The following is a 27,002-nucleotide window of genomic DNA, read 5'->3' as shown; positions in this document are numbered from 1 at the left end:
TAACTTCTCTTTATTTAGCAGTCAATTGTAGGAGAAGAATGAACAACCAATCATAGATTTAACACAATAAACATTAACGGCATGTATCGACAAACTCATCTGAAAGGAACAGGCTACAAAATACAGCGCCCATGTTATCATATAACACCATCTATCCCCATGTCGGTATACTCTTATCCAAACAGGGGGTCCAACTCTCCATCCCCATGACAGATAGTTTACATTTAGAAAACCCTACAACATACAGGCAAAGCATCCAGTCATCCATCTACCCTCCCCTCCTCATTCCTCAGAAACTTACACACTGAATACAAAACATAATCATAAATCAACACTCTTTAGTTCTGTTTAGCTGGGTGTCTGCCATAAGTTTGGAGAAAACGTTTCCAAAGACATCCATATCGCATAGCATGTGGCTTATTGTCATTTTGAAGCTGTTGGAGCTAGGGCATTCATGCATGCAGCCACATATGAAAGTTTGGGGGTTCTTCCTGCTTCCATTCATACAAAATAAATTTGGGAAACTACCAATGAAGCATACAAGACAAACTTCTTTTATACAAAGGTCAACCTAGGAACTGGATCAAGTTCCCCTGCCTCCTCCCAGTCCCTTAGAAATGGTCAACTGTAGGAGCATGGCAAATTCTCTATAACATGTTTGAGGATTGGGATGAGACATTGCCCTCATGTGACAATATTATGCCTGCTTGTCCGTGGAGAACACCTGCTAAAGGTAAGTAACTTAGCATTTTCTTTTTATTTTAATCAATCACCAGTCTCCCTTGGACACCTCTTCCAAACCTCTTCTTTTTAATTTAACACTGTTAAAACTCACCCTGAATTGGAGGAGGTCACTTGACAAGATGGCGGCACGATAGTCTGCGGCTTGTGAGCTCCTGAAATCTGTTTCCCACAACGTTACTTCGTTATCCAAAATGCCCCATACCAAGCGAAAGGGATTGGTCAAAGGTGAGACCTCGAAGCCTAGACCTCCTGGTGGGCAACAGACGATGGAGAGATACGCCACAACTACATCTACCCCGATATCCGGAAATAATCCTGCTGCCTCGTCGGAAGGAGACCCTCGGGGCTTGGGACTCGATGTCACCTTGTCTCCCCCGGAACTCGAACCGCCGCCCCAACCCGAAGGACCCCCTCTCCAGCGTGTGACTCTGGGACCGGAAGTGATGATACAGATCCAGGGGCCCCCGAACGGCCAAAAGATAAAGACATTATGAATCTAACCGATTTTCTAGAAACTTCTATGTCTGAAGACTCTGAAAGACTGACACTATTAGTGAACTTTGTATTTGAACAAGATCTGGAGGCAGTTAAACGTCTTTACTTTAGAAATGCAAATTCACTCTTCTTAGGGAAAAAAATATGGATGTTCCCAGACGTGACCAAATTAACCCAGGAGAGAAGGAAAGCTTTTCTGTCTCTTAGGGCTGAAACCATAGCTCTGGGAGCATCTTTCTATCTTAATTAACCCTGTAAATGTGTGGTTAAATTCCTAGGGATAAAATATGTGTTTTTTCAACCAGAACATCTTAGTGAATTTGTTAAAATAAAAAAATTGGCTACTGGGTAGACTTAGCTTGATGATACTTAGTTGATTAGATGTCTGCTAAGCTATATAATTTGATTTTGTTTTTGCCTTAAACTTCTCCTGTTATATTTCATTCATGTGGCCTCCTAATATTGTGGTCTAAAGAGGACAAAGTGCTATAATTTCTTCTGGTTAAAGAACTTATGTTTTTGTAAGTATTCAGGTCCGCATTACCAACGCAAGTTTATGTATGACTTGTAAATGTATTGTAAAAGCATTAATAAAAAAAAAAAACTCACCCTGAATTAAGAGTTCTTCCCACACCAGGGATGCTTATAGCACTGACAATTTCTCTTATGCAACTTGAGCACAGCCAGAATCTGTCTACCATACTTCCATAAAGCTAGTAGCAATAGCAGGAATGCTATGGCACTGATGAGAATGACCCATAGATAAGAGAACCTTGGTTTATTGCTGATATTTTAAAGTCAAAATTTCTCAACTTACACATGAATGCATACAGTATACTTCCTCTTGCTCATCGTTAATTTATGGTAGCTCAACCTGGGATTTTTTTTCCATGTCATAGAAACTGCTGCACTATGCTTCTATAAAGTCTTCCATCCTGTCCCAGGATCGAAAAAGGGACCATTTGAAGAGGGTATAATATCTTAGGAAAGGCTATCTTTTTAATTAAAGCATTTTGACCCCAAAGGGATAAAGGTTAATCTTTCCATTTATCATATAATTGTTTCACCCCTTCAAGATTCTCTCTGATGTTTAGCCGGATCTGTGTCTAAGTATACCCCCAAATATTTCAAACTCTCCTGTGCCTTTCTTAATAGTAAATTTGGTGTATTCCTTTCACTTGCACCATCAGCATATAAAATTTCACACTTGTCAAAATTAATTTTTAACCCAGAGAAACTGTCAAACTGTTCTAGTAATTGCATTACTTTTGGCAGAGTCTGTTCTGGAGAGCTCAAGAACAAAAGCATGTCATCTGCAAATGTATCTTCCATTCATGACCTCCCATCACAATGCCAGCAATCCCTGCAGTTGCTCTTAATTTAATCGTTAAAGGAATGAACAAAAGGTGAGACAAAGAGCAACCCTACTGAGTTCTCCTGTGAATCTCAAAGGAGGGAGCTTGTAATTCTGGTTTGGCATATAGAATGTGTATCCAGTTCTGAAAATGGTCACCAAGATTATATTGACCTAAACCCTGGTCCACATAATCCCAGGCTACATGATCAAAAGCCTTTTTAGCATCTAGGTTTACCAAAGCTTTCAATCTCTGACCTCGCTGCTACAGTGTCACTACTGAGCAAATGATGTTCACTGAGGAGTAATGTCCTGGGACAAAACCAGCCTGATCAGAGTGAATCAGAATAGGCAAGAACCAATTTAGTTGAGTGGCAAGTAAAGAGATCAGAATCTTTAGGTCCTGGTTAAGAAGGCATATAGGCCTGTAAGAACTCACGAATTCCGTGTTTTTGCCCAGTTTGGGCAGGACTATAACATGTGTTGTATTCTGATGGGTCCCCAACATACCTGTATCTTGAACTTCCTGGAACATCTAGTGTAGGGGCTGAACTGCTAAATCTTCCATAATTTTATAGAACTCTCCACCATAACCATTTGGGCCAGGGTTCTTAGCCAGCTTCAGCCAACAGATAGCCATACGGATCTACTCTATCTTGATAGGGGCATCAAGGAATGCAGCTAGTCATCCATTCACGCCGCATAGAGCTCACCATAAAACTGCATAAAAGATTGCACAGTCCCAATCTGTTGAGTTGTGACTCCCTGTGGAGTCTGACCAAATTAGATAAAGGTCATCCTGGTGTTTTTTTTTACTCCCATCTAAGCAGTTTGTATTTATACAAGAAAATATCTGTTTCCACTTGATGGGTTAGGAGATCATTCACCCATCGCTGGAGCTGAAATATCTTCAGTTGCTGTGACTCCATCAGGGTTCTGGTATGCCTACGCCTAGCCCCCCATTTGACAAACTTCCTCATGAGAGACTCCTGAGAAAAATAAAGAATCATGGGATAGGAAGCAAGGTTCTATTGTGGACTGGGAATTGGTTGTTGGACAGAAAACAGAGGGTAGGGTTAAAAGGCCAATGGAGTAGGGTGAATAGTGAAGTGCCACAGGGATCAGTACTGGGACTGGCGTTATTTAACATATTTATAAATGATCTGGAAATCAGAACGACGAGTGAGGTGATTAAATTAGTAGATGACACAAAACTACTCAAAGTTGTTAACACACGTGTAGACTGTGTAAAACTATAGGAAGACCTTAGGAAATTGGAAGACTGGGCATCCAAATGGCAGCTGAAATTTAAGTGATGCACATTGGGAAGAATAATCTGAATCATAGTTACCTGATGCTAGGGTCCACCTTGGGAGTCAGCACCTAAGAAAAAGATGTAGGTGTCATTATAGATGATATGCTGAAGTCTTTTTCTCAGTGTGCAGCGGCAGCCAAAAAAAAAACCCAAAAATGGGATGCTAGGAATTATTAGAAAAGGGATGGTAAATAAGACCAAGAATACTATAATGCCTCTGTATCGCTCCATGCTGTGACCTCTCCTTGAGTATTGCCTTCAATTCTGGTCACAATTAGAAAAGTTTCAAAGAAGAGCAACCAAAATGAAAAAAGGGATGGAATTCCTCTCATATGAGGAAAGGCTAAAGAGGTTAGGGTTCTTCAGCTTGGAAGAGAGACAGCTGAGGAAAGATATGATTGAGGTCTATATAATCTTCGAGGAAATTACTTGGAAATACTTTTAAAACAAATAGGAGGAAATATTTTTGCACTCAAAGAATAGTTAAGCTGTGGAAATCATTGCCAGAGGATGAGGTAACAGAGGTTAGCATATCTGGGTTTAAAAAAGGTTTGGACCAATTCCTATTGAAACAGACATAGGGAATTGCTTGCCCTGGGAATGTTGCTACTATTTGGATTTCTGCCAGGTACTTGTGACCTGGATTGGCCACTGTTGGAAACAGGATAGTGGGCTAGATGGACTATTGGTCTGACCCAGTATGGCTATTCTTATGTTCTCATAGTATACCACTCTATCACGTGCACTTCAGTCTTAAATGGGGAACAGAATCATAGGGAGAGACATGCGCACCATAGTGACAACTCATTAACTAAGTGAAACAAGACAGGGAAGAATGAATAACACAACAGCATATACCTTTTGACTGTTAGTCATATAGCAGTAAAACAACAGGAGGGCCTAAGACAGGAGAGGGAGAGACCGCTAATGTACTGATTGGTACAGACGATTAACTAAAACCATGTTTTAAGAGCTGAATTCTGCTCTGAGAGTTCGGTGTGAAGAATCTTTGGGAGTAAGTTCCACAGCGAAGGAGCAGTGCAAGCACAAGCTGTTCCAGGCACTACTTTGTAGGTATTGGCCCTGATATGAAAGACTCTCCTGATGTCCCTTCCAAGCTTAATTTCTTTGATGGCAATAGTGGACAGCAATTGGAAGGGGAGGTAAATTAAGTCTGCTGTCTGGCTGATGTGAGGGGTGGCAGGCTAAATGAGGGGACACTTGGAAAATAAGGAGATGACGGGGGCTGGCTAACTAAAGGGGGTGCCTGGATGTTAGGTTGTTGGGACTATTGGGGAAAGAAAAAACTGGATGACAGAATTTGGGGGGCATGAGAGAAAGACATTAGATGCAGGGTGTGGAGGAATGAGAGAGAGCAAGACTGGATGAAGGGAAAGTACAGGTGAATGAGAGAGAGAGAGAGAGACTATGAGGAAAGGGTGTGAGGAACAAGAGAGAGGGAGAGACTTGTTGAGTGAAGGCGGGCCATGGTGGTAAGTGAGTCATGAAGGCACTTGTCTCTGGCACACTTATTGGGTGTCACTGGCATGTTGCTGATAATATGCCATGTGAGGAAGGGAGAGAGGAGTTGCTGGCTTCTGCCAGCACTGTGCACTGATACAATAAGGACCTGATTTATTAAGCTTTCTTTTCCTGCAGACAATGGGGAAAAATCAGGCCCTAATGGAGCTATGGTAGACCTTAGGAAGTGGAGGACTCCTTCATTGAATGAAAATATATGGAGGTCGGTTCTAGAGCAAGAAATCATGTTATGAAGCTGTCCAAGGGTCAAGCTCAGCAGCAACATCAGGAAAGTGGTGGATGAATGTAACAACCTCCCAATAAAAGTGGTGGGAACAAATATATGGTCATGGAAACATGGTAAAGCATAGGAGATAAGCACAGACAAACCTAGTTGCAAAAGGTGGCAATGAACTTGGGCAGACCAGATGGGCCTAATAATCCTTATCTGCTGTTACAGTCTATGATTCTATGTGGAATGATTATCAGCTCTCTCAAAATCAGAACTTCAAGTTGGAAACCACTTCCCTCATGCTGGCCAAAGTAGTTAAATGTGTTGTACCACAGGAGTAAAGGGTGGAATTTTCACTCCAGGTACCCATAAGACTGGGCTATATAGACTTAACCTAGTCCTATGGATCTTGGACAAATTCCTGAAGAAAAAAAAAAGAAAGATTCAAGATGATTTCTTCTAGTACTATTCTTCCATTTATAAATAAAGAAAACTGATTATATGCATTGGATCTCAAGGTCGCTATTCATACCTTCTATTACTAGAAATTTGCAGTAGGGATATTGCACCTCTAGGATTATGTTCTGCCTTTTGGCCTTGCAATGGTTTCACAGGTTGATTGAACTTTGAAAGCTATGTCTGGTCCACCATGTTAGGTCCATTATGATGTCAGTTGGCAATTGAACATCTAGCTCCCCTGAGGAAATTTGCAAAACTGTGAAATTAAGTTTGTATCACATTATTCTCTGGACACATCCTCTGATCAGGGAATGATAAGTTGAACTTCCTGTCCTCTGTGGCTTTTTTGAAGGGTAGATCCCCTTTGATGCTCATTTTTATGATTTTTGGATTGCCTTCCCCCTTCTTGTCCTTGTTACAAATTAAAGAACAAAACAGAAATGGAATAAATTCCCAACACAAATATGTGTCTTGCTCATTGGTGATTGGCTTCTTTCTTTATTTATTTTGAAGCCAACTCTTAGAAAGTCTCAGTAGTATGATAAGTGAACTGCTCCTCTTCTGGGAAAGCAAAGTCCTCTTTGGAAGTTGTTCTTTCCCTAATTTTTACTTGGTTCAATGGGAACTGAAAACACCAATATAGCTGCCCCTGCGACATTTGAAGATTTATGCACGCTCAATAAAGACTTTTCCATACTTATTAGAAATCTCTGCTCAGTACTATGTGCAGTTATGCAATTCAGTGATGTAACTAATAAACTGATGCCCTAGGAGTACAGTTGTTACAAATAAAACTTTGTTTCTTAGCCTAGCTACAGGAAATCAGCTTATAGGATGCGATGTCACTTTCCATACATTATAAAAGTGACCCTACAAGTTGTTCAGTCAAATCAAGTAGTACACTGTAAACCAAATGTGAACTATTCTATGTTTCACAAAAATTGTCTAAAGAAAACACATTGTACAACAGGGAAGGGAAACCGTACGGATGTACTTATGAAGAAAACAGATAAATAAAAAGCTTTCTCATTAAATAAAACACATGAGATAGTATCTGTGCTTGAGGGAGAGGCTTAAGAGCTCAAAGCCCAAAGTATTTATTGATTGGTAGGGTCATGTAGGGTCATGTACAATCACATTTTGTTTGTTTGTTTTATGTTGTTTTTTACTTTAATTTTATTCTGTTTCTGGAATATCATGCACTAACTTTCAAATACTGTGTGCTATTCCTGAAATGAAATGAAACACAAGAAAACAAATTTAATTTCTATTTTGTCCATTTCTTTTGAAATTAATCGAAACAAGGCTGATTCATTGTGTTATTCACTATGCTTCAAAATAAATGCGCATTCCTGAAGAGAAGTAGTAACTTTATCCATCAAGACTCATGGTAGAAACATTCTTTACTGTGTCATAGTCCACATTAAAAAAGCATGAATTAGATATTTTAAATCAAAATATTTCAAAATAATCTGCATAACAATGACAGAAAATCCTATAAGTGTATGGAATTGAATATTTGTTATGTGTGGAACATCTGTAAGAACAAACTTCTCTTAAAGTATCAAAATAAAACCAATATAACCAGAATTACCAAATACACTCATACATGTTTCTTTGATGTTGTGTTACAACTATGGAAAAAATATCACTGTAGTTTCTGAAGAATGGCACAATATTGCAGAACCATACCTTCACAAATTAAACAGATGGCACTAAGCAGGCCTGTTTCTGTGTCATCCATTTCCAAAGGCAGAAGCTGATTGGCAAATGTGAACACGAGGTCAGTTAGAGGACCAAATCCAGCATTGTGCATCTGAGTTCGGTTTAGGGTAAGGCCATCTGAAAAAGTCATTGTGTCTTGCTCTGGTGTGTACCTTGTGCAAATTCGAAGAATCTGTGGAAGGAGAACAAAAGTTTTATGGCTGATGGCCTGAGATCTCTTTTCCAATTAAAATTATTTTTAAATCTCTTTTATTCAGATAGGAGTTTTGTCAATAGTGCTGGATGTCTGTAGCTTGAGTTCTACACTGGCTGGATATTTTTCAGTTCAGATTCATTTTCTGGATTTCTGAAATAGCTACGTCTAATTTGAATCAAAAACAGTTTTCACAACACATTTGGATTGGGTAGCCTCAGTCTGATTCAAATTGCTTAATATGGCTTGGCTCAGGTTTTGATTGGGCTAAATTGTATGTTGATAAGAAACAGTTAAGATTTGCTCAGCATACACTAGTTGGGAAGATTTTTTTTGGTTGGTTGTAATTTGTAATCTGTCTTTTGGCATCAATTGGCCATTCTAGGTGTGTGTTTTGCTCAGTCATACACTTGAGTATTCCTAGAAAATTCTGGGATGTGTCAGGCAGGCTAGAATGCATTGTCCATTTTCTGCTAATATCTCTGAAATTCAGCACCCAGTGTTTTGTCAGAGACTTGAGTTGCACTTAGTTGAAATTTTGGTAAGCATGTGTGTGAACTAGAAAGCTATATAGGAATAGGGATCATGGGAATCCCATGGACACCACAGGATTCCCATGGGGATGGAAGAAGTTGCCGCAGGATTCACAGGGGAGTGTGGTAAAAAAAAAAAAAATCTCTGGTGATGCCAGAATGAGGTTTGGAACACACTGAGTGAGGCAACTGGTGCACCAGAACAAGGCTTGGAATGCCCAGAGGGGCACCTTGGAACACTCATCCAAAAAACCACAGGAGACTGTTGGGGTCAGGAGGAAATGGAGGGCTGTGAGTGAGTGAGTAAGTAATAGCATTGACTCCTATGGGTGCAGGTGGGGATGAAGAAGATTAATTGCATGGGTGGGTGAGGATGGAATAGATCATATGGGGTATGGGTTAGATTCCACTGGGGACAGGCGGGGATGGGTCCCCATGCAACTCTTTAGTGTGAACTGGTTCTGTGAAGCACTGGGATTTAAAGGACTGTTCATTTCAAGAGAATTCATTAGTTCCACTCTTTTCCATCTGGACTTGGATGTAGGGTTGGCATAAAAGGGGGAGGAGCACGCAAACAGGGCAACTGCCCTGAGCCCCCATGCCATGGCGGGGGGGGGGGGGGGGGTGGCAAATGTCCAAAATAGAAAAAAAGTGAAGCCTGTCAATATGCCTTTGGGGCTCCTTCCCAAATTTCTGCTCTGGGCCTCAGCACATCTAACACAAGTCCTGCCCAGCACAATGCAACCTGCCTACAATCCATATTTTTTAAAAAGCTTTATACAAGTACAAGTTAGCATATGAAGAAATATTATTTTGAATACCACAGAAGCATTGAGAATTTTTCAGGTACTCTGCTTCAGTCTAGTCTGTGGCTTATTCTGTGCTTTCATTTCATCCTGGCAGCAAATTTTCATATGAGTGTGGAGAAGAGTCAAAAGTGGACTGTATCCAAAAGAACTAACTATAGTCTTGATTTTCTCTGCTTATTTTTTCAATTCCTAATGGTAAAAATTAATACTGTATAAAGATTCTACTATTTCACCATGTCATGTCCTGTACAGCAGCTATTCATTGTGCTTCACATCAAAGTATGTGTCTAACAGGCTTATTTTCGAAAGTGATCGCCGGCCATTTCCCGACATAAATTGGGAGATGGCCGGCGATCTCTCAAAAGCGGCGAAATCGATATAATCGAAAGCGGCGTTTTTAACAGCATCGCTGCTTTCCCATCGCCTCGCCGGCGAAAGTTCAAGGGGGCGTGTCGACGGCTTAGCGAAGGCGGGACATGGATGGGCATGGGCGTGGCTACCAGATGGCTGGCTTTCGCGGATAATGGAAAAAAGAAGTGGCGTTAATCAGTATTTCGCCGGGTTTACTTGGCCCTTTTATTTTCATGACCAAGCCCCAAAAAGGTGCCCCAACTGACCAGATGACCACTGGAGGGAATGGGGGATGACCTCCCCATACTCCCCTAGTGGTCACCAACCCCCTTCCATACTAAAAAAATAAAAACCTTTTTTTTACCAGCCTGTATGCCAGCCTCAAATGTCATACCCAGCTCCCTGACAGCAGTATGCAAGTCCCTGGAGCAGTTTTTAATGGGTGCAGTGCACTTCAGGCAGGCAGACCCAGGCCCATCCCCCCCTACCTGTTACACTTGTGGTGCTAAGTGTTGAGCCCTCCAACCCCCCCAAAACCCACTGTACCCACATGTAGGTGCCCCCCTTCACCCATAAGGGCTATGGTAAGGGTGCACAGTTGTGGGGAGTGGGTTTTGGGTGGGATTTGGGGGGCTCAGCACTCAAGGGAAGGGAGCTATGCACCTGGGAGGTTTTTTTGTATTTTTAAAACAGTTTTAGAACCAGTGCACTACAAATGCTGGCTCCTCCCATGACCAAATGCCTTGGATTTCGCCGGGTTTGAGATGGCCGGCATTTTTTTCCATTATTGCTGAAAAACAAAACCGGCGATCTAAAATCCGGCAAACTCTGGTATTTGGCTGGGCAAAACCGTATTATCGAAAGAAAAGATGGTCGGCCATCTTTTTCGATAATACCGTTCCGGCCAGCTCTAGCGCCGCCGCCAAAATAGATTGCCGGCGAACTATTTTGCCGGCGACGTTCGATTATGCCCCTCCACGTGTGAATCACATCCATGGTCTGCATTTGTGTGCACCTACCTGTCAAATACATGTATTTACAGACATATGCAGTTATATCAGGGGCGTAGCTAGGTGGGGCCACGGGGGCATGGGCCCCCACATATGTAGCCCTGGCTTCCTCTATTTTCGACCCCCCCCCACCGCTGACCCTCCCCCGCTGCTGCTGCCTGGTACCTTTGCTGTTGGGGGTCCTCACCCCCCGCCAGCTGAAGTCTTCTTCAGAGCCGGTCTCCAGCACCTTCGCTGATCTGTTTCTGTGAGTCCTGAGACCGGCGCTGAAGAAGACCGCATGGCGGGGGTTGGTGACTCCCGACAGCAAAGGTACCAGGTGGCGGGAGGGGGGATCGAAAGTGGTGGTGGGGGAGGGGGGTTGGCGGCTGGGGGAGACGGGCTAAACTGTGCCCTCCCACCTCAGGCTCTGGATCTCCCCTTCTGCCAAGGTCTGGCTATGCCCCTGAGGTATATGCCATTTTTCTAACCATTTATAGGCATATTTGGTGCATAAATGTTAGAACTCGTTTTGTAGAATTACCCCATGTGCATTCTTGAACTCTCTTCCATAAATAGAAAAAATTGGGGTTCTTTAGTAAGAAGTAATTAAAGAATGGAACAGCTCAGTTGTCCACTGAGAGAAGGGAAACCACATTACAGGAGCAGATGGAACCCTCTAGGGCATGTTTTATGTCAACGCTGTCCCGATTTAATATAGTAACATGAGTAACATAGTAGATGATGGCAGAGAAAGACCTGTACGGTCCATCCAGTCTGCCCAAAAAGATGAACTCATATGTGCTACTTTAGATGTATACCTGACCTTGATTTGTATCTGCCATTTTCAAGGCACAGACCGTAGAAGTCTGCCCAGCACTTGCCCCGCCTCCCACCACCGGTGCTGCCACCCAATCTCCGCTAAGCTTCTGAGGATCCATTCCTTCTGAACAGGATTCCCTTATATTTATCCCACACATTTTTGAATTCCGTTACTGTTTTCATCTCTACCACCTCCCGTGGGAGGGCATTCCAACTATCCACCACTCTCTCCTTGAAAAAATACTTCCTGACATTTTTCTTGAGTCTGCCCCCCTTCAATCTCATTTCATGTCCTCTAGTTCTACCGCCTTCCCATCTCCGGAAAAGGTTCGTTTGCGGATTAATACCGTTCAAATATTTGAACGTCTGTATCATATCACCCCTGTTTCTCCTTTCCTCCAGGGTATACATGTTCAGGTCATCAAGTCTCTCCTCATACGTCTTGTAACGCAAATCCCGTACCATTTTTGTAGCTTTTCTTTGCACCACTTCAATTCTTTTTACATCCTTAGCAAGGTACGGCTTCCAAAACTGAACACAAACAGATAGGGAGCTAACAAAGTGTCTTGAGGAGAGGACTAATATGAGCGTAGCGACACTGGTAGAATATAAGTTGTGCAGCAGAATTTGGGATGTGTCCAACTTTTGGTGACCTACATATAATCTGGGGGTAATTACTGCCATCTACATATACATGTTCTTTCACACTTATGCAAGTATTTTATAAAATCAACTAGGCATATTCTTGGCTTTATTAAAATAGGCATAAATAGGTGCATGAAAATGCATATTACCTAGGTGCAACTGTAAAAAATTACCTTTGGCATTTCTGTTTCTAGTAATTACATTGTTGTTTTATGTTCAAGACCAAAAGATGCCACCCACAAAACACTCAGCTATAACTCAGAAGAGGTCAGGCCTCTCCCAAGTAGTGAGTCAATGTCACAACCCCTAAGAAAAAAATAATAAGCACTTAGTCGAGTTACATGGTAGGACCTGATGGGTGCTTTTTAAGGCCACAAATATTTGAAAATATTTATAAAGCATATTCTTGCAATAACGTTAACTATTTGGAAGCACCATGTGATGATAAATAAGTTCTCTTCCCACAGCTTTGTAGCAGTAGGTGCTTGAGAAAATGTCACAGTTTATAAATTACCGTCTGTCTTCTGCTGCAAGAGGGACTTAACTGTGACTTATCATAATAGTGGTAGCAGTGACAGGCATGCAATCAGTAATAGATGGCTCTGTCTTTTCGAGAGACCACACACAATAATGATGAGACAATCTGCAATGAATGAAGGCCTCTCAGGAAAGGGACAATGAGAGGTAAATACCGAGGACTGTAGGGCAACCTCAGCCTTTCCCTTTTTTCACTGCCTGGAGAATAGTTCTCCTCTCTCTTTCTCGCTCTGTTTATCCAATATATCACTGTCTTAGATAAGGGATGTTCAAAGCTACTTCTGACAGAAAAAGAAGAAAAGGTCAAAGCAGTTAATACTCTCTTCATAATGATGGGGCTTGAAGCTGCACATTTTCAGTATGGCCATGATTAATGGCTTCGGCTATAAATTATCTGGAATGGACTCCAGGCAGAGACCAAACAACAGGTATACAATAGTGAGATCTGATGAGATAATCATGGAGCGCGCTCCGCTAACACCAGGCTATTAGAGGCACTTTGAGATAGTTATTGGGTTGTTGGATTTTTTTTTTTTTGGTTCCAGTATCTAAGCTTTCTGGGATATGTAGTTCTACTTTTTCATACAAATGGAAGGTTAAAAAAAAAATCCCAGAGTATGTAGAAATGAGCCAAATAACAGGATGTGCCTGAAATGATCCTCAGTAATGTAGTGGTGCTGGGCCACTGTGGACAGTGGTTTTCCCTTTCTTTGAGCACTCCAGCATATATTCGGAAACTAAGCTAAGTACAGCCTTTCGTCCTATCCAGCTTCCTGCATTTAAGCATATATTTACTTGTGGGATATTTTTTTGACTACTAAGTGTTTGGATACAGTGGTAAGCAGACATTGTGATTATTTAGGGTGTTAGTTTATTCTTGCTGGCTTTTTTTTCGGCAGTGGCTTTTTCTCCCCCTGAGGTGTTTATTAGGGGGCAGTTGTTTTCCACTGTTGTTTTTACAGTGGGACGAAAGCCGATGATAGACATCCCATTGAGGTTTTCAGTAAAGGTCTATGACTCTCCTCAGGACTGTTGAGGTTTATTTTATTTAATTATATATATATTCACCCACTACACAATATCTGCTTCCATAGAATATACAGCAAAGCATATTCTTTTGTTAAGATTACTATTCTATGACCTTCATGTGCAATTTTGCACACTAACCCTGGGATTCTATATATCGTGCCTTAATTTGCGTGCGGAAATCGAAGTGTGTTCTATAACAATATGCATAACTCAATTGGTAAACTAGCTAATCAGCACTGTTAATTGGATGGTAATAAGCAATTATCAGCACTAATTATCATGAATTAAAATGTATGCACACAACTCGTTAAGCATATTCTGTAACATGGTGCATTTAAATTCTACGTTGCATAGTTGAAAAGGGGCCATGGGCAGGACATGGGCATTTTTCTAAAATATTTGCTCATTGTTATTGAATACACCTGCTCTGCGCCTAATTTAGGCATTGGGATTTACGCCAAGTAAAACATGGCTTAAATGGCCACGACTAAATTTGGTCATGTGGAAAGGCGCTCAGCGTATTCTATATACCGCATGGAAATTTAAGCCTATTCTATAAAATATAGGCATACTTTATAGAATACGCCGAGGCATATTTTTTTTTCTGCATGGAATTTTCAGGCATCTCATTTGCTTAGGTACTTTGAGTGGAAGAGTAACCTAATGGTTAGTGCAGTGGACTTTGATCCTGGTGAACTGAGTTCAATTCCCACTGCAGCTCCTTGTGACTCTGGGCAAGTCACTTAACCCTCTATTGACCCTGGTACAAAATAAGTACTTGAATATATGTAAACCGCTTTGAATGCAGTTGCAAAACCTCAGAAAGGCGGTATATCAAGTGCCATTTCCTTTCCCTTCCCTTATGCCTAGGCTGGGCTGACTCTTGAAGGACATGTCATCACTCACAATATCAGAGCCATGGCTGCGTTGGTAGCCCACTTAAGATCAACCTCCTTAGAGGAGTTTGCAAGGCTGCAACGTGGTCTTCACACCCCACTACTGCTTGGATCAGGACACCCGATGCAACTGTTGGTTTGGACAGGCAGTTCTGCAGAATTTGTTCAGTGTCTAGAATCCAACTCCACCCTCCTAGGCCCGGTTTTATTCTGTTCCAGGCTTCACCTACACAGCTAGTATGTATATAGTTTCAGGTTGATTGGAGTTTTAATCTTGATGTTTCAAGACTCTATTATCCTAGCTTTCTTGTTTTCAGTGAGACCGGTAGCTAGGGATTCTCAAATGTGAGAATAATGCAGCCTGCTTGTCCTCGGAGAAAGCAAAGATACTTACATGTAGCTGGTATTCTCTCACCTCCCATAGGTGTATTTTTTTGTTGTACTTTTTATGCTTTTCACCTGACTGAGGGATCCTTGCTTGAGTGTCGGGCGGGAAGGTACTAATGCATGTGCGGTGGGATACTGCTAGAACTTTCTTTAGTGCTAGCGATTCAGCGTCCACACCAGGGCTCTGTCAGATGACATCACCCACATGTGAGAATAAGCGGCCTGCTGTCCTTGGAGAACACCAGCTGCAGGTAAGTATCTTTACTTTTTCCCTAATTCCTGACCTATCTCAAACTAACCCCTTATTACTATCAAATAAAATGTAATTGTATAACTGGGCATGTCCATTTAGACTCCCTGATGTGACACAATGAGATCCTATTCTATAGGAGCACATAAGTGCCCAGATCCCATTTTAGAATACTAGAGCAACCCAGCATTGGCACACCTTACATTACATGCGCTCAGGTTTAACTGCCGGCATCTGGTTGCAGGTAATAATGGTCACGGAGCAGGCTGCTCAGGAGACCTAGAGTGGACGGCAGCTTCTGACCCGGTCACGGAGTCCAGTGAGATGAAGCCTGATGGTTGCTGGACCTGACCGAGGGTACAGACAGGGAGATGGAGTGAGAGGTGTTAGGGTGGTGGACTTTGGTCCTGGGGAACTGAGGAACTGAGTTCAGGCACAGGCAGCTCCTTGTGACTCTGGGCAAGTCACTTAACCCTCCATTGCCCCATGTAAGCCGCATTGAGCCTGCCATGAGTGGGAAAGCGCGGGGTACAAATGTAACAAAAATAAAATAAAATAAATAAATAAAAATGACACCCCCCGGACATCCAATCTGAGCCATGCCATCCCTGTGGGACGACCGCAACCCACACTCCCTCAGGTCCGTGGCGCGAACGATCCTGACCCTGATGCCCGCCATCCCAAAGGAGAAGTGTTGGACGGATGGTGGAGCCCAGGCCCCCATAAATAGGGTGAAGAACGCCGACAGCCACTCACCCACCCCACTGCATCGCCAAGCAGGCGCTGGCGGCCCAGGCCCCCCGCCGTGCGCAGTGCGAACAACCAGCCACCCACCTGGAGCGAGAGCCGAGAAGGAGGACGGGGAGCACTGCATGTGCCACGTGTGCGGCGGCAGAGTCGGTGTAGGGAGCTGCAAACAGGAAGGAGAGATGACCGACCGCCGGACCGGGGCAAGAGGAGAGGTGCAGGCATATCACACACGTTGCAGCGTGAGCGATGGAGAGCAGTCATGGGAACAACAGTCACATGTGCCGCATGTGGGGAGCCGCAAACAGGAAGGAGAGATGACCGACCGCCGGATTGGGGCAATAGGAGAGCAGAGGTGCAGGTGCATCGCACATGTTGCAGTGTGAGCGACAGAGAGCAGTCATGGGAACAGCAGACATGCGGGACCGAATCCCATGTAGCAGCGTACTGGTCCAGTAACAAAGGATTAAACACGATAGGGGTGTGGCGTGAAATATGAAACTAGGAGTCAGGGATCATCTGGTCCCAAGCCTGAAAAGTCACCACTGGAGCCGGTCAGCAACGCTCAGAAACCTGCTGATGCTTCAGCAAAAATCACATTAAGTAGGATTGAGGAACTGAACCCACCAACCACTGTTCCAAGGGAATCCATAATTTAGAGGAGTGATTCTGAAACCATTCAATAGCAGCATAAGCCTGATCAGCCCAATGGTACAAGATGAAATTAGGGATACCCAGCCCATCCCTCTTATGAGCCCTATAAAGAACAGAGCAAGACAACCGAGGATGCTTGTTCTGCCAAATAAAGCAAAAGATCTTGACATGCAAAGAAACAAAAAAATTTCCAAGGTGGGGCGATGGAAAGCACATGGAAAAGACACATCAGGCGAGAAAGTATATTCATTTTAAAAATAGAAATCCTAGTAAACCGGGAAAAAGGCAACAAGGACCAATGCTGTAAGTCAGCCTGAAAAGCGCACAACAGATGAGAATAATCTGCCTGAAAAAGATCTCGATAAGGCGAATCCCTAAATACTTAAGACAGCCCACAGTCCACTTAAAAGAAAAAGATGCCTGTAACGGCTAAGCTCATTTCTTAGCATAGCTTAGTAAAAGAGCCTCGTAATTCAGATATTAAAATATTCTTTTGGTTTATGTTTGATCCTACTGTTTAGGCCAGTGGCGCAGTTACGTGGGGCCTGAGGGGCCCAGGCCCCATAGATTTGGCCCTGGTCCCCTCCCGACGACCCCTTTGAACTCCCCTCCTGCCACCAACCCACCCCCACCGTCGCCGCCCGCCCCGCCTCTTCAGGTACCTTGTTTGCTGGCCCGCCAGCCGAAGAGAGTCTAGTTCTTCAGCGCTGGAGTAGCGCCTTCATTCAAGGAAGTTCCTGGCGTGATCAGCTGTTTCTGACACCTTACGTGATGTAAGGCATCAGAAACAGTTGATCACGCCAGGAACTTCCTTGAATGAAGGCGCTACTCCGGCGCTGAAGAACTAGAGACTCTCTTTGGCTGGCGGGCCAGCAAACAAGGTACCTGAAGCGGCGGGGCGGGTGGCGATGGCGGGAGAGGGTTGGTGGTGGGAGGGGGGTTCAAGGGGATCATCGGGAGGGGGGGTTCAAAGTGGTTCGGCGGGAGGGGGGTGCAATATGGCGGTGGCGGTGGCGTCGGCTGGGGGGGCGTCGGCGTGGGGGGGGTGACTAAACAGTGCCCCCCCACCTAGGGCTGTGGCCCCCGCTCCCGGCGTGGTCTGGCTACGCCCCTGGTTTAGGCAAAAGACCACAGACATTTTTCATCCTCTCTTTCATATCTGTACAAAGCACACAAGTACTTGTTCCTAAACTGAGTCATCACTGAAGGATAAAGGGTGCTATCTTTCATATGACTTTCTCAGTTCTAGTTGATAGGGGCTGACAGCCAGGGAAACCCAGAATACAGCAGCCAGATTGATATTTGGAAAACCAAAATTTGAAAGTGCCAAACCCCTTCGCGAAAAACTGCATTGGCTTCCCACCAAAGAACGTATTGCCTTCAAGGTTTGCACTCTTGTCCACAGGATTATTTACGGTGAAGTTCCTGGATACATGTTGGACCTCATAAAACTACCACCCAGAAACAGTACCAGCCTATCCCGAACATATTTAAATCTGCATTATCCAGACTGCAATGGACTTAGATACAAATCAACTTATGCATTCAGCTTTTCGTACATAAGTACACAACTGTGGAACGCTTTGCCCAAAACCGTGAGATCTATCCATAACCATCTTAACTTCAGGAAACTACTGAAAACCAACTTGCTTAAGAAGGCCTACCCCCATGACCCAAATTAACTTTCTACTTCCTGTGACACAGCAAAATATGGACCGTACTAGACTTCTATCACCATCCCCTCTTTATTTCTTTGTTGCTTTATACTTATGTTTCTTACATGATTACTACTATACTATGTATTTGTATTATTGAACCGGAGACTACCTCTACGGTATTGTGTAAGCCACATTGAGCCTGCAACTAAGTGGGAAAATGTGGGATATAAATGTGTTAAATAAATAAATAAATCCCACTCCTGCTCTTTGCGAGACTGAGCAAGTCAATTAGGGGCCCTTTTACTAAGGGCCATGTGCCACTTGGTGCTTGCTAGTGTCTAATAGCAGGCATTAAGCATTAATAAAAGGGTACCTTAACCTTGTGATCCTGAACAAGTCAATAGCTCAGGTATAAAATTAGACTGTGAGTTTTCCAGTGACAAGGGAATATGCACTTTACCTGAATGCAACTCACCTTAAGCTACTACTTATCATTTCTATAGCGCTACTAGACGTACGCAGCGCTGTACACTTGAACATGAAGAGACAGTCCCTGCTCAACAGAGCTTACAATCTAATTAGGACAGACAAACATGACAAACAAGAGATACTGAAAAAGGTGTGAGCTAAATTCAAATAATAATAATAATAATAATAACAATATACAGTTCACATATATTATACTTATAAGACATACTTATACTATGATGAGAAAACTGATACATACCAAGATATCCAGGCACGCCGCTTTTAGTAACGTGATCTGGTCTGCTATGGTCAAACTTGTAAAGCCAGGCAATCGCTTTGCAAATTCCACTATTTTAATAATGCACTTTGTTGCAAGTTCACTGAATTTGTCCCAGAGTCCCAGGTCCAGTCGAACACGGTGGTCTGCACTGGAGTTCTAAAGAGGACAGAAGATATAACATGTTACCATAAATCACAGGTAGCAGCTGATTGACTAAAACAACTGTGACAAGTCCAGTACCAGAAATCCTTTAGATCAGTGTTTCCCAAGTTGGTTCTGGAGTACCCCTTTGCCAGTCAGGTATTCAGGATACCCACAACGAACATGCATGAAATAAATTTGCACATAGTGGAGGACGTATATGCAAATCAATTTCATGTATATTCATTGTGGATATCCTAAAAACCTGATGGCAAGGGGGTGCTCCAGGACCGACTTGGGAAACACTGCTTTAGCTCAGAGGCTCTCAACCCATTTCTTAGGCCACAATCAGCCAGTTGGATTTTAAGGATATCCATATTGAATATGCATAGGATGGATTTGCATGCAGTGGAGTTAGTGCACACTAATCTATGTCATGCATGTTCATTGTGGTTATCCAAAAAGATTGACTGGCTGGGCATTTCCTGAGGACTGGTATGAGGGAGTCTATGGGACGGTGCCCCTATCCCTTAAGAATACTCCGTCACAGAGTCAGAACCACCTTAAGCCCCATAGTTCCGCCTAAAGAGGAAGTGACACAGGAGGGGTGGCACCAGGAGGACAACTGCCAGAAAGTATAAAAGGCGGGACCAGAGTTGGGTTAAGGAAACCCAGGGAACTGAGATGCTGCCCTACAGCATATGCCTTCACTACTTATGTGTAGCTACCAGAACCTGGCTCAGGTAGGCCAACTTTAACTTGAATAGTTGTGAGAATCCTGTTCTTGAGGCCTGGCTGGAGCCAGACCTGCTTTTGTGAAACCTTGCAGAAAGAGACCACATATACTATGCGTTTTGGCCTGTCAGCCACAGGTTCATGTAAAAGATTGACTTTGATTCTCAAGAGACTTTATTCCTCATTTTCTGTACCTGTGAAGTTCCTTTGTGTTAACAAAGAGTTTTGCTTTACTTTTGTAACCTTGTCTGGCTATATAATCCGAAGGCCCACCCTCAATCCTCGTTCACTTCACACTATCACAACTGGGTTGAAAACCACTGCTTTATATTAATGAGGTAATATTTCCTGTATTTTCTGGAAGTGTTCAAGTTTGGATGCTGCTGTCTTTCGCTTGGTTCAGCTGCCTAAAAATTCTAGAAATATTTCTCTATTACTTATGACTGCAGAGCCCATCTGTGCTGGAATACAAATGAATTTAAGAGTTCCCAAATGTCACTATCATTTTTCTCTGCCATTCTGTAATGATCGCATTGAGCGAGACAATTTACTGATGTACCTTAGAAAAAATGCACAGCTGAACTCAAATATTCGTTCTAGCATTGATATAAATGTAGCTGGATGTTTTGGGGCATGTGGTATTTGTCTGTGTCTGGATAAAGTCATTTCTGCGAGCCTTCTACCATTTACTTCACTTTGGGTCTGACTTCTAAAAGGTTTTTCCCATAGGCACAAAATGTGAGAAAACCATTTCCAAATCAAGCCCTTTGTGTGTTGAACATTTCTCTTCCCTTCCGACAGTCAGGATACAAAAAGGGGGGGATTTATATAACTATATCTCTATCTGAATGGATCATTATTGTAGAACAGTAGTTTCCAAACCTACCAGATTTTCAGGATATTCATAATGAATATTCAGGAGATATATTTGCATGCACTACCTCCACTGCATGCAAATTTTGCTCATGCAAAAGCATTGTGGGTATCCTGGAAACAAAAATACCGGGGGTCTCTCAGGACAGGTTCAGGAATCACTGTTCTAGAGTGCTGTAATATGTTTTATGTTTATGTTTTTAAAAAAAATTGATATTCAGAGATCTAGGTATTTACATTAAAATCAAAATACAAAAGGAAAAGAATGCCATTAATGATAGGACAGAATAAAAACACTTATACATCAAATCAGATCACTACAATGCCCAGAGCCAACTGCTACAGTCTTTAGCCAAAAGCTTGTTCGTAATAAGTCTTGAGGAGGGATTTGAAGCTGGGGAATGTTTCTTCACTGCCAATGTGCCCAGATAGGTTATTCCACAGTTTGGGAGCCAGATAGTAGAAAGCAGTAAGGTGAGTAGACTCACAATGAGTCTTTTTAGGCTTAGGAAAAACGAATCGTTGGCGTCGAGAGACCGAAGTTCACGCAATAGTGTATAGGGAGTGATTAAGGTAGACAAATTGGGGGGGGGGGGGGTCCCCCCGGTGTAGTAAGCCATATGTGCAAGCATGAGAATTTTAAAAGAAATACAATATTTAACAGGAAGCCAGTGTAAACGGGACAGCAGTGGTGTTGTGTGCTCAAACCCAGAGGCTTTACCAAGGAAATGAGCTGCAACATTCTGTAAAGTTTGAAGCCGTTTATTGCATCATACTGTATTATAATCAAAGCACATGGTACAGTATTGAAATATGGTGATCTATCACGCTTGGGATACTCATTCTATTAAATTTCCTTGTCTTTTGTATTGCAATATTTAGAATAGTTATATCCCCCTCCCCCTTTTTCAATCCAATGGAAGTTGGAAAGAATTATATAAAAGGGACTGGCAGCAAAATAACTATAAGAATTTAATGGAATAGGGTGAAAGTTGGCAAGTGGGAAAAACCAAAACATCATATTCAAAAAATGGGTCATATAGGACTGAAGGTACCAGAGAAAAAAGCTCCACCTTCAAAATGCATTTCTATCTGAAACGGAGTTCTAGCTTCTGTAGAATAGAAACTTAGATACAGTGAAACAGAAGTTAGGAAATTCCTCCTTTCAAACCGTTTCTCTGCTGACCTCTACTCTCCCTCCCCCCTAATGGCTCCCACACTTGAAAACTGCCCCCCCTCCCAGCAACTGCCTCACCCTTACTAAAATGCCCCTGTAATGCCCCACTCCCTCAAATTGCCCCAATCCCCAAAACTACCCCTCTTCATCTGCCCTGCTACCTTGCAATATCCCTACCCACAAAACTATCCCTGCACACTGCCCTCACACCCAAAACTACCTCCTGCAACTGTCCCATCACACCACAAACCACTCCCACCCCCTCTCCCAAATCTGCTGCACCATTCCACAAATTGTCCCACTCTGAAAAACTACCCCACCCACAAAACCTATCCCGTAACTACCACATACACATATATATGTGTGTGTGTGTGTGTGTGGGGGGGGGGGGGGTTGGAAAAAAATACCATGAACCTTGATCTGCATGCTTTCTCCACTTGTTTTGCATATTAGTTTGCCCTAATTCCAAGTTGTTTATGAGCTAATATTCTCATTCTAGTATCACCCGATCTCCTCCAGTCCTCCTGCTCCATAGGTCAACATAATGGACTCCACAAACTCTGGACCTAATTTTATAACCAGCTGCATAAGTGGATGTGGTCAGTATACAGTATGTAGGAAAAGCAGCAATTTAATAAAGAGAAATACAGATATACTTTTTCCTTAAAAAATCATCACTTTTAGGTGTAACTCCCAGCAAAAGCAGGGGTAAATATACATGCGTAAAGTAACTATGTAAATGTTTTGGAGTATTGTGTTCAGTTTTGGAGGCCGTATCTTGCTAAAGATGTAAAAAGACGAAGTGGTGCAAAGAAAAGCTACAAAAATGGTATGGGATTTGCGTTGCAAACCGTACAAGGAGAGACTTGCTGACCTGAACATGTATACCTTGGAGGAAAGGAGAAACAGTAGTAACATGATACAGATGTTCAAGAATTTGAAAGGTATTAATCCGCAAGCAAACCTTTTCCAGAGATGGGAAGGTGGTAGAAGTAGAGGACATGAATTGAGATTGAAGGGGGCAGACTCAATAGTAATATATCAGGAATTATTTTTTCACGGAGAGGGTGGTGGATACGTGGAATGCCCTCCCGTGGGAGGTGGTGGAGTTGAAAATAGTAATGGAATTCAAACATGCGAGGGATAAACACAAAGAAATCCTGTTAAGAAGGAATGGATCCATGGAATCTTAGCAGAGACAGGGTGGCTATGCCAGTAATTGGGAAGCAAAACCGGTGCTGGGTAGACTTCTACGGTCTACGCCCTGATCATGACTAAATAGATATGGATGGGCTTGAATGTAAATTTTAAGGGGCTTCAACATTAGCTTCAGAACTTTTAGTACAAGAAGAGTGCTAGGCAGACTTCTACGGTCTGTGCCCTGAGAATGGCAAAGAGAAATCAAACTTGGGTATACATATAAAGTATCACATACCATGTAAAATGAGTTTATTTTGTTGGGCAGACTGGATGGATTGTACAGGTCTTTATCTGCTGTCATTTACTATGTTACTATGTTTTGTTACTTTTAGTTATAAAGAAGTACAGGAAATGGTTACTTTTACTGAAGTAATAATTTTACCAATTTTTACTACTTTTACCTAGTTACTTCTGATGCTTGCAGTTAAAAGTAAAAGTGGCGGAGAGACCTAAGGACCCTGTTTGCAAAGATGCATGTTTTTAGCGTGCACTAACCATGTAGACATCCATAACAATATTATGGGCATCTACATGTTAGCATGGACTAATTTTTAGTGCACGCTAAAAACGCTGCTGGTCATCCCATGGAAAATGTAACATTGGTGCGACAGTCCACTGGATTGTCTGCTTGTCTGGCCTTAAGAATGAAGAGTTTCCATACATATGATATTCAAACAGAGTTTGCCATCAGATGAAAAATAGGACAACAGATAATGATTTCAACTTTCTCTGTAATTGGACAGCATGACAATGATAACAAAGATGCAAGTGATGAATTAGCACTACTGCTAATGCAGATGATAATGACAACGATGATGATAAGGAAGTCAAGTGCTTCAGAAAGACATTCCTTCGATTAGTACCTGCAGACCCAGTTAAAAGGCATCAGTAATATTGTGGCCTGGCCTGATTTGAAGGAACTTTTTATCACACTGAACAATCCACTTCCTGAGAGTGCTGTGGTGAATTAATGACTCACAAGCGCACTCACATGAGTGACTGTCATTTTCAAAATTTAGTTTACTAAAAGTGAAGTAGATTGAATTGTAGAGCAATAAAATTGTTGGGATAAAAATGTTAACAATAGTTGCATTCACTGAAGTTATGATACGTTTACTTTTTACTCAAAAAGTATTATATTAGGCAGTAACTTTTTTTACTTTCACTTATGTAAATGTTTTAATGTGTTCTTCATTGTATTTTTACTTAAGTAGTAAAATATACATTTATTTTTACATTTAACTTAAGTACTTTGACAACACTGTCTGCGGGTTATACATGGGTGCTTTGCACTTTGTAAAATAGTTGTATGTAAAACTGAGACTCTGCCCAGCTCTCTCCATGGGACTACCCACTTTAAATACATATAAAAGTATGTGTATTCTATTCTCAGCAGGTTTACTTTACTTTTACGTTTATTGGATTTATATCTCACAATCATCCAAGTTGGGGACTCAGTTCGATGTGGCTTACATAAACTCAAGCAGATATACAAATACAGATCAAGGAGTGTAATAGGGCAGTGAGCAGATACATTTGTGGAAACAAGAGTAGGGAAGGGGATCTAGAGGAGGGTAGATAGCTCCTTGGTATTAGGCATGAAGCCCATAGGTAAGTTAGCAGAGTTAGCGTAGGAGAGGGAAGGTATATGTGTTCAGATTGTGATTATCAGGGATGCCTTGCTGCACAGATTTAAATCACATCTCTCAACAGGAATTTCTTGTATAAAAAAAGTTTCCAGTTTTTTAACGAAAGCTTTCGTAGGAGGTGTCGTGTCATATGCCTTTGAGTGATGCATTCCACCATTTGGCTGCGTTATATGGAAGGACGGCAGTATGGGCTGATTTGTAGACCACCCCTTTGCAGCTGGGGAAGTGGACAATTAGGTGGCCTCTCAGCTTCTCCTTAAGGTTTGGTAGCGGTAGCTCTACTAATGACGTCATATAGCTTGGCGCAGTGCCATAGACAACCTGGTGTATGGAAGTACAGAGTTTGAAAACCACTCTCACTCTTATAGGTAGCCAATGCAGGGATAGCAGCAGTGGTGTTGCTTGGTTGTATCTGGATGCGCCACAGATCAGGCGCACAGAAGTATTTTGCACTGTTTGTAGCTTTTTGAAGATGTATTCCCTGCATCCCACAGAGACTACATTACAGTAGTCTATCTGGGACAGAATAAAGCTTTGGTCCAATAAGCAAAAGGTATTTTTTGAGAAGTGGGCTTTTAGTCATCATAGTTGTCATAGCAATCTGAATACATTTGACATTAAGACAGATACTTGAGGTTCTATATGTGCTGGTCCAGCAGTATTCCCAGCACTTTGATGTTTGTGTCAAGAGAATATTCTATTCAATCTCTTGAAGAAAATTTGTTACTTACTATTGGTTTGGATGAGCTGGTTATCGTCATGAACTTCATCTTTTCTCTGCTGAGTTTCAACTTAAAGGCCATGACCCAAGATGCCATCAGTTCAAGCACAGGTTTGGTGTCTCCTAGCATATCTAGGATGTCATTTACGAAGGGGATGCACATGGTTGTGTCGTCTGTGTAGATGTATGTTTTAAAACCGCTCTCTTCCAGTTTGTGGCCTAAACGGGCCATCTGAATATTAAATAGTGATGGAGATACAGGGGAACCTTGACGCACACCGCATTCTGGGATCCATTCTGATGATAGAGATCCTGACATCTTCACTTTGTAGGATCTGCTGATCAGGAGTCCCTCAAACCAGGCTAGAACCTTGCCCCCTATGCCTAGATTGTCTAGTATTGCCTAGTATGCCTGGATTGTCTATTACGCAGTTGTCTACATGTGGAAAGCAGTGTCGTAGCTAGGAGGGGAAGTCGTTCCTCGAAACAGATTTTAGAGAAAGTGGTCCCTATGCCACTAACTTTTCCTCCTGGCTGCTGCCTTCTTCAGTCTGCGGCAGGCTGGAGATAGTATGAACTTCCCTTCCTTCCCCTAGCTGACTGACTTGCACCACTGCCTCCCCAACTTGGCTGCAACAAAATGAAGCCGTGCATTTTCAATATGGTAATACTAGAGCCCAACTAAGCAACTGGTTATTTCACTGAACCAAACTTGCTTTCCTTATGCCATCACCATCCAGCTGGATAGGCAGTGTCTTAAAAAGGTGGAGGATACAGGATTTTTTTAAAAAAAAAACATTTATATCGCACATTATCCCAAGCAAACATAGGTTCAATGTGGCTTACATTTGAAAATACAGCGAGAGAGAACAATAGAATTCAGCTATTTGATGGGGCAAGTACATGGATATGTCTGAAACATTTGACAAAGTTGAGATTATCATATATACCCAGCTGGGCATTTAAAAGTCTGTCCTTTAATGATGCCACATGTTCAGAAATCATAGCCATAAGTATAGACAGTTATTCAAATATTATCACATGCATACACCAGAACAGGCATCCATACACACATTGCAAAAGTAAACAACTTCTACAGAGTACATAAAAAAAAAAATTCTCTGCACGAATACAGGGAGTCCCTCTAACGAGCCCCTCCAGAAAACACAATGATTTAAAATGTAGAGCAAATTAGTACTGTAACTGATGAAACCAATTCTTCTGCTGCACAAGCCAGCATGTTTAAAAATATGAGATCAAATAAAAATGCTACCAACAATGAAAAAAAAAATGACAACTTGGATAGAGCAGCTCCTAGATTTGCTTACTTTGTTTTGGGTAAACGAGGATAATAGATGCACGGAGAAGAGGGAAAGGGAGACCTACCTCATGGCTTCAACTTTTTGATGTCAA

At 42.3% G+C, this 27,002-nt stretch overlaps 1 protein-coding gene across 1 annotated transcript in view; it reads right to left on the bottom strand.

Annotated features, from left to right (window-relative positions):
* The window catches only part of RARB (retinoic acid receptor beta), a 256,557-nt gene that overhangs the window by 29,987 nt on the left and 199,568 nt on the right, over positions 1-27,002 (bottom strand). Inside the window, exons 5-6 of the mRNA XM_030205690.1 lie at positions 19,073-19,249; positions 7,813-8,017 (exon numbers count right to left, since the gene is read on the bottom strand). Coding sequence (XP_030061550.1) covers positions 7,813-8,017; positions 19,073-19,249 — 382 coding nt within the window. The remainder of the gene's footprint in view (positions 1-7,812; positions 8,018-19,072; positions 19,250-27,002) is intronic.

The sequence above is a fragment of the Microcaecilia unicolor genome, chromosome 1 (assembly GCF_901765095.1).
Source record: "Microcaecilia unicolor chromosome 1, aMicUni1.1, whole genome shotgun sequence".
Taxonomy (NCBI): Eukaryota; Metazoa; Chordata; class Amphibia; order Gymnophiona; family Siphonopidae; genus Microcaecilia; species Microcaecilia unicolor.
The sequence above is the reverse complement of the archived record's forward strand: the minus strand, read 5'-3'. Positions and strand labels throughout refer to the sequence as shown.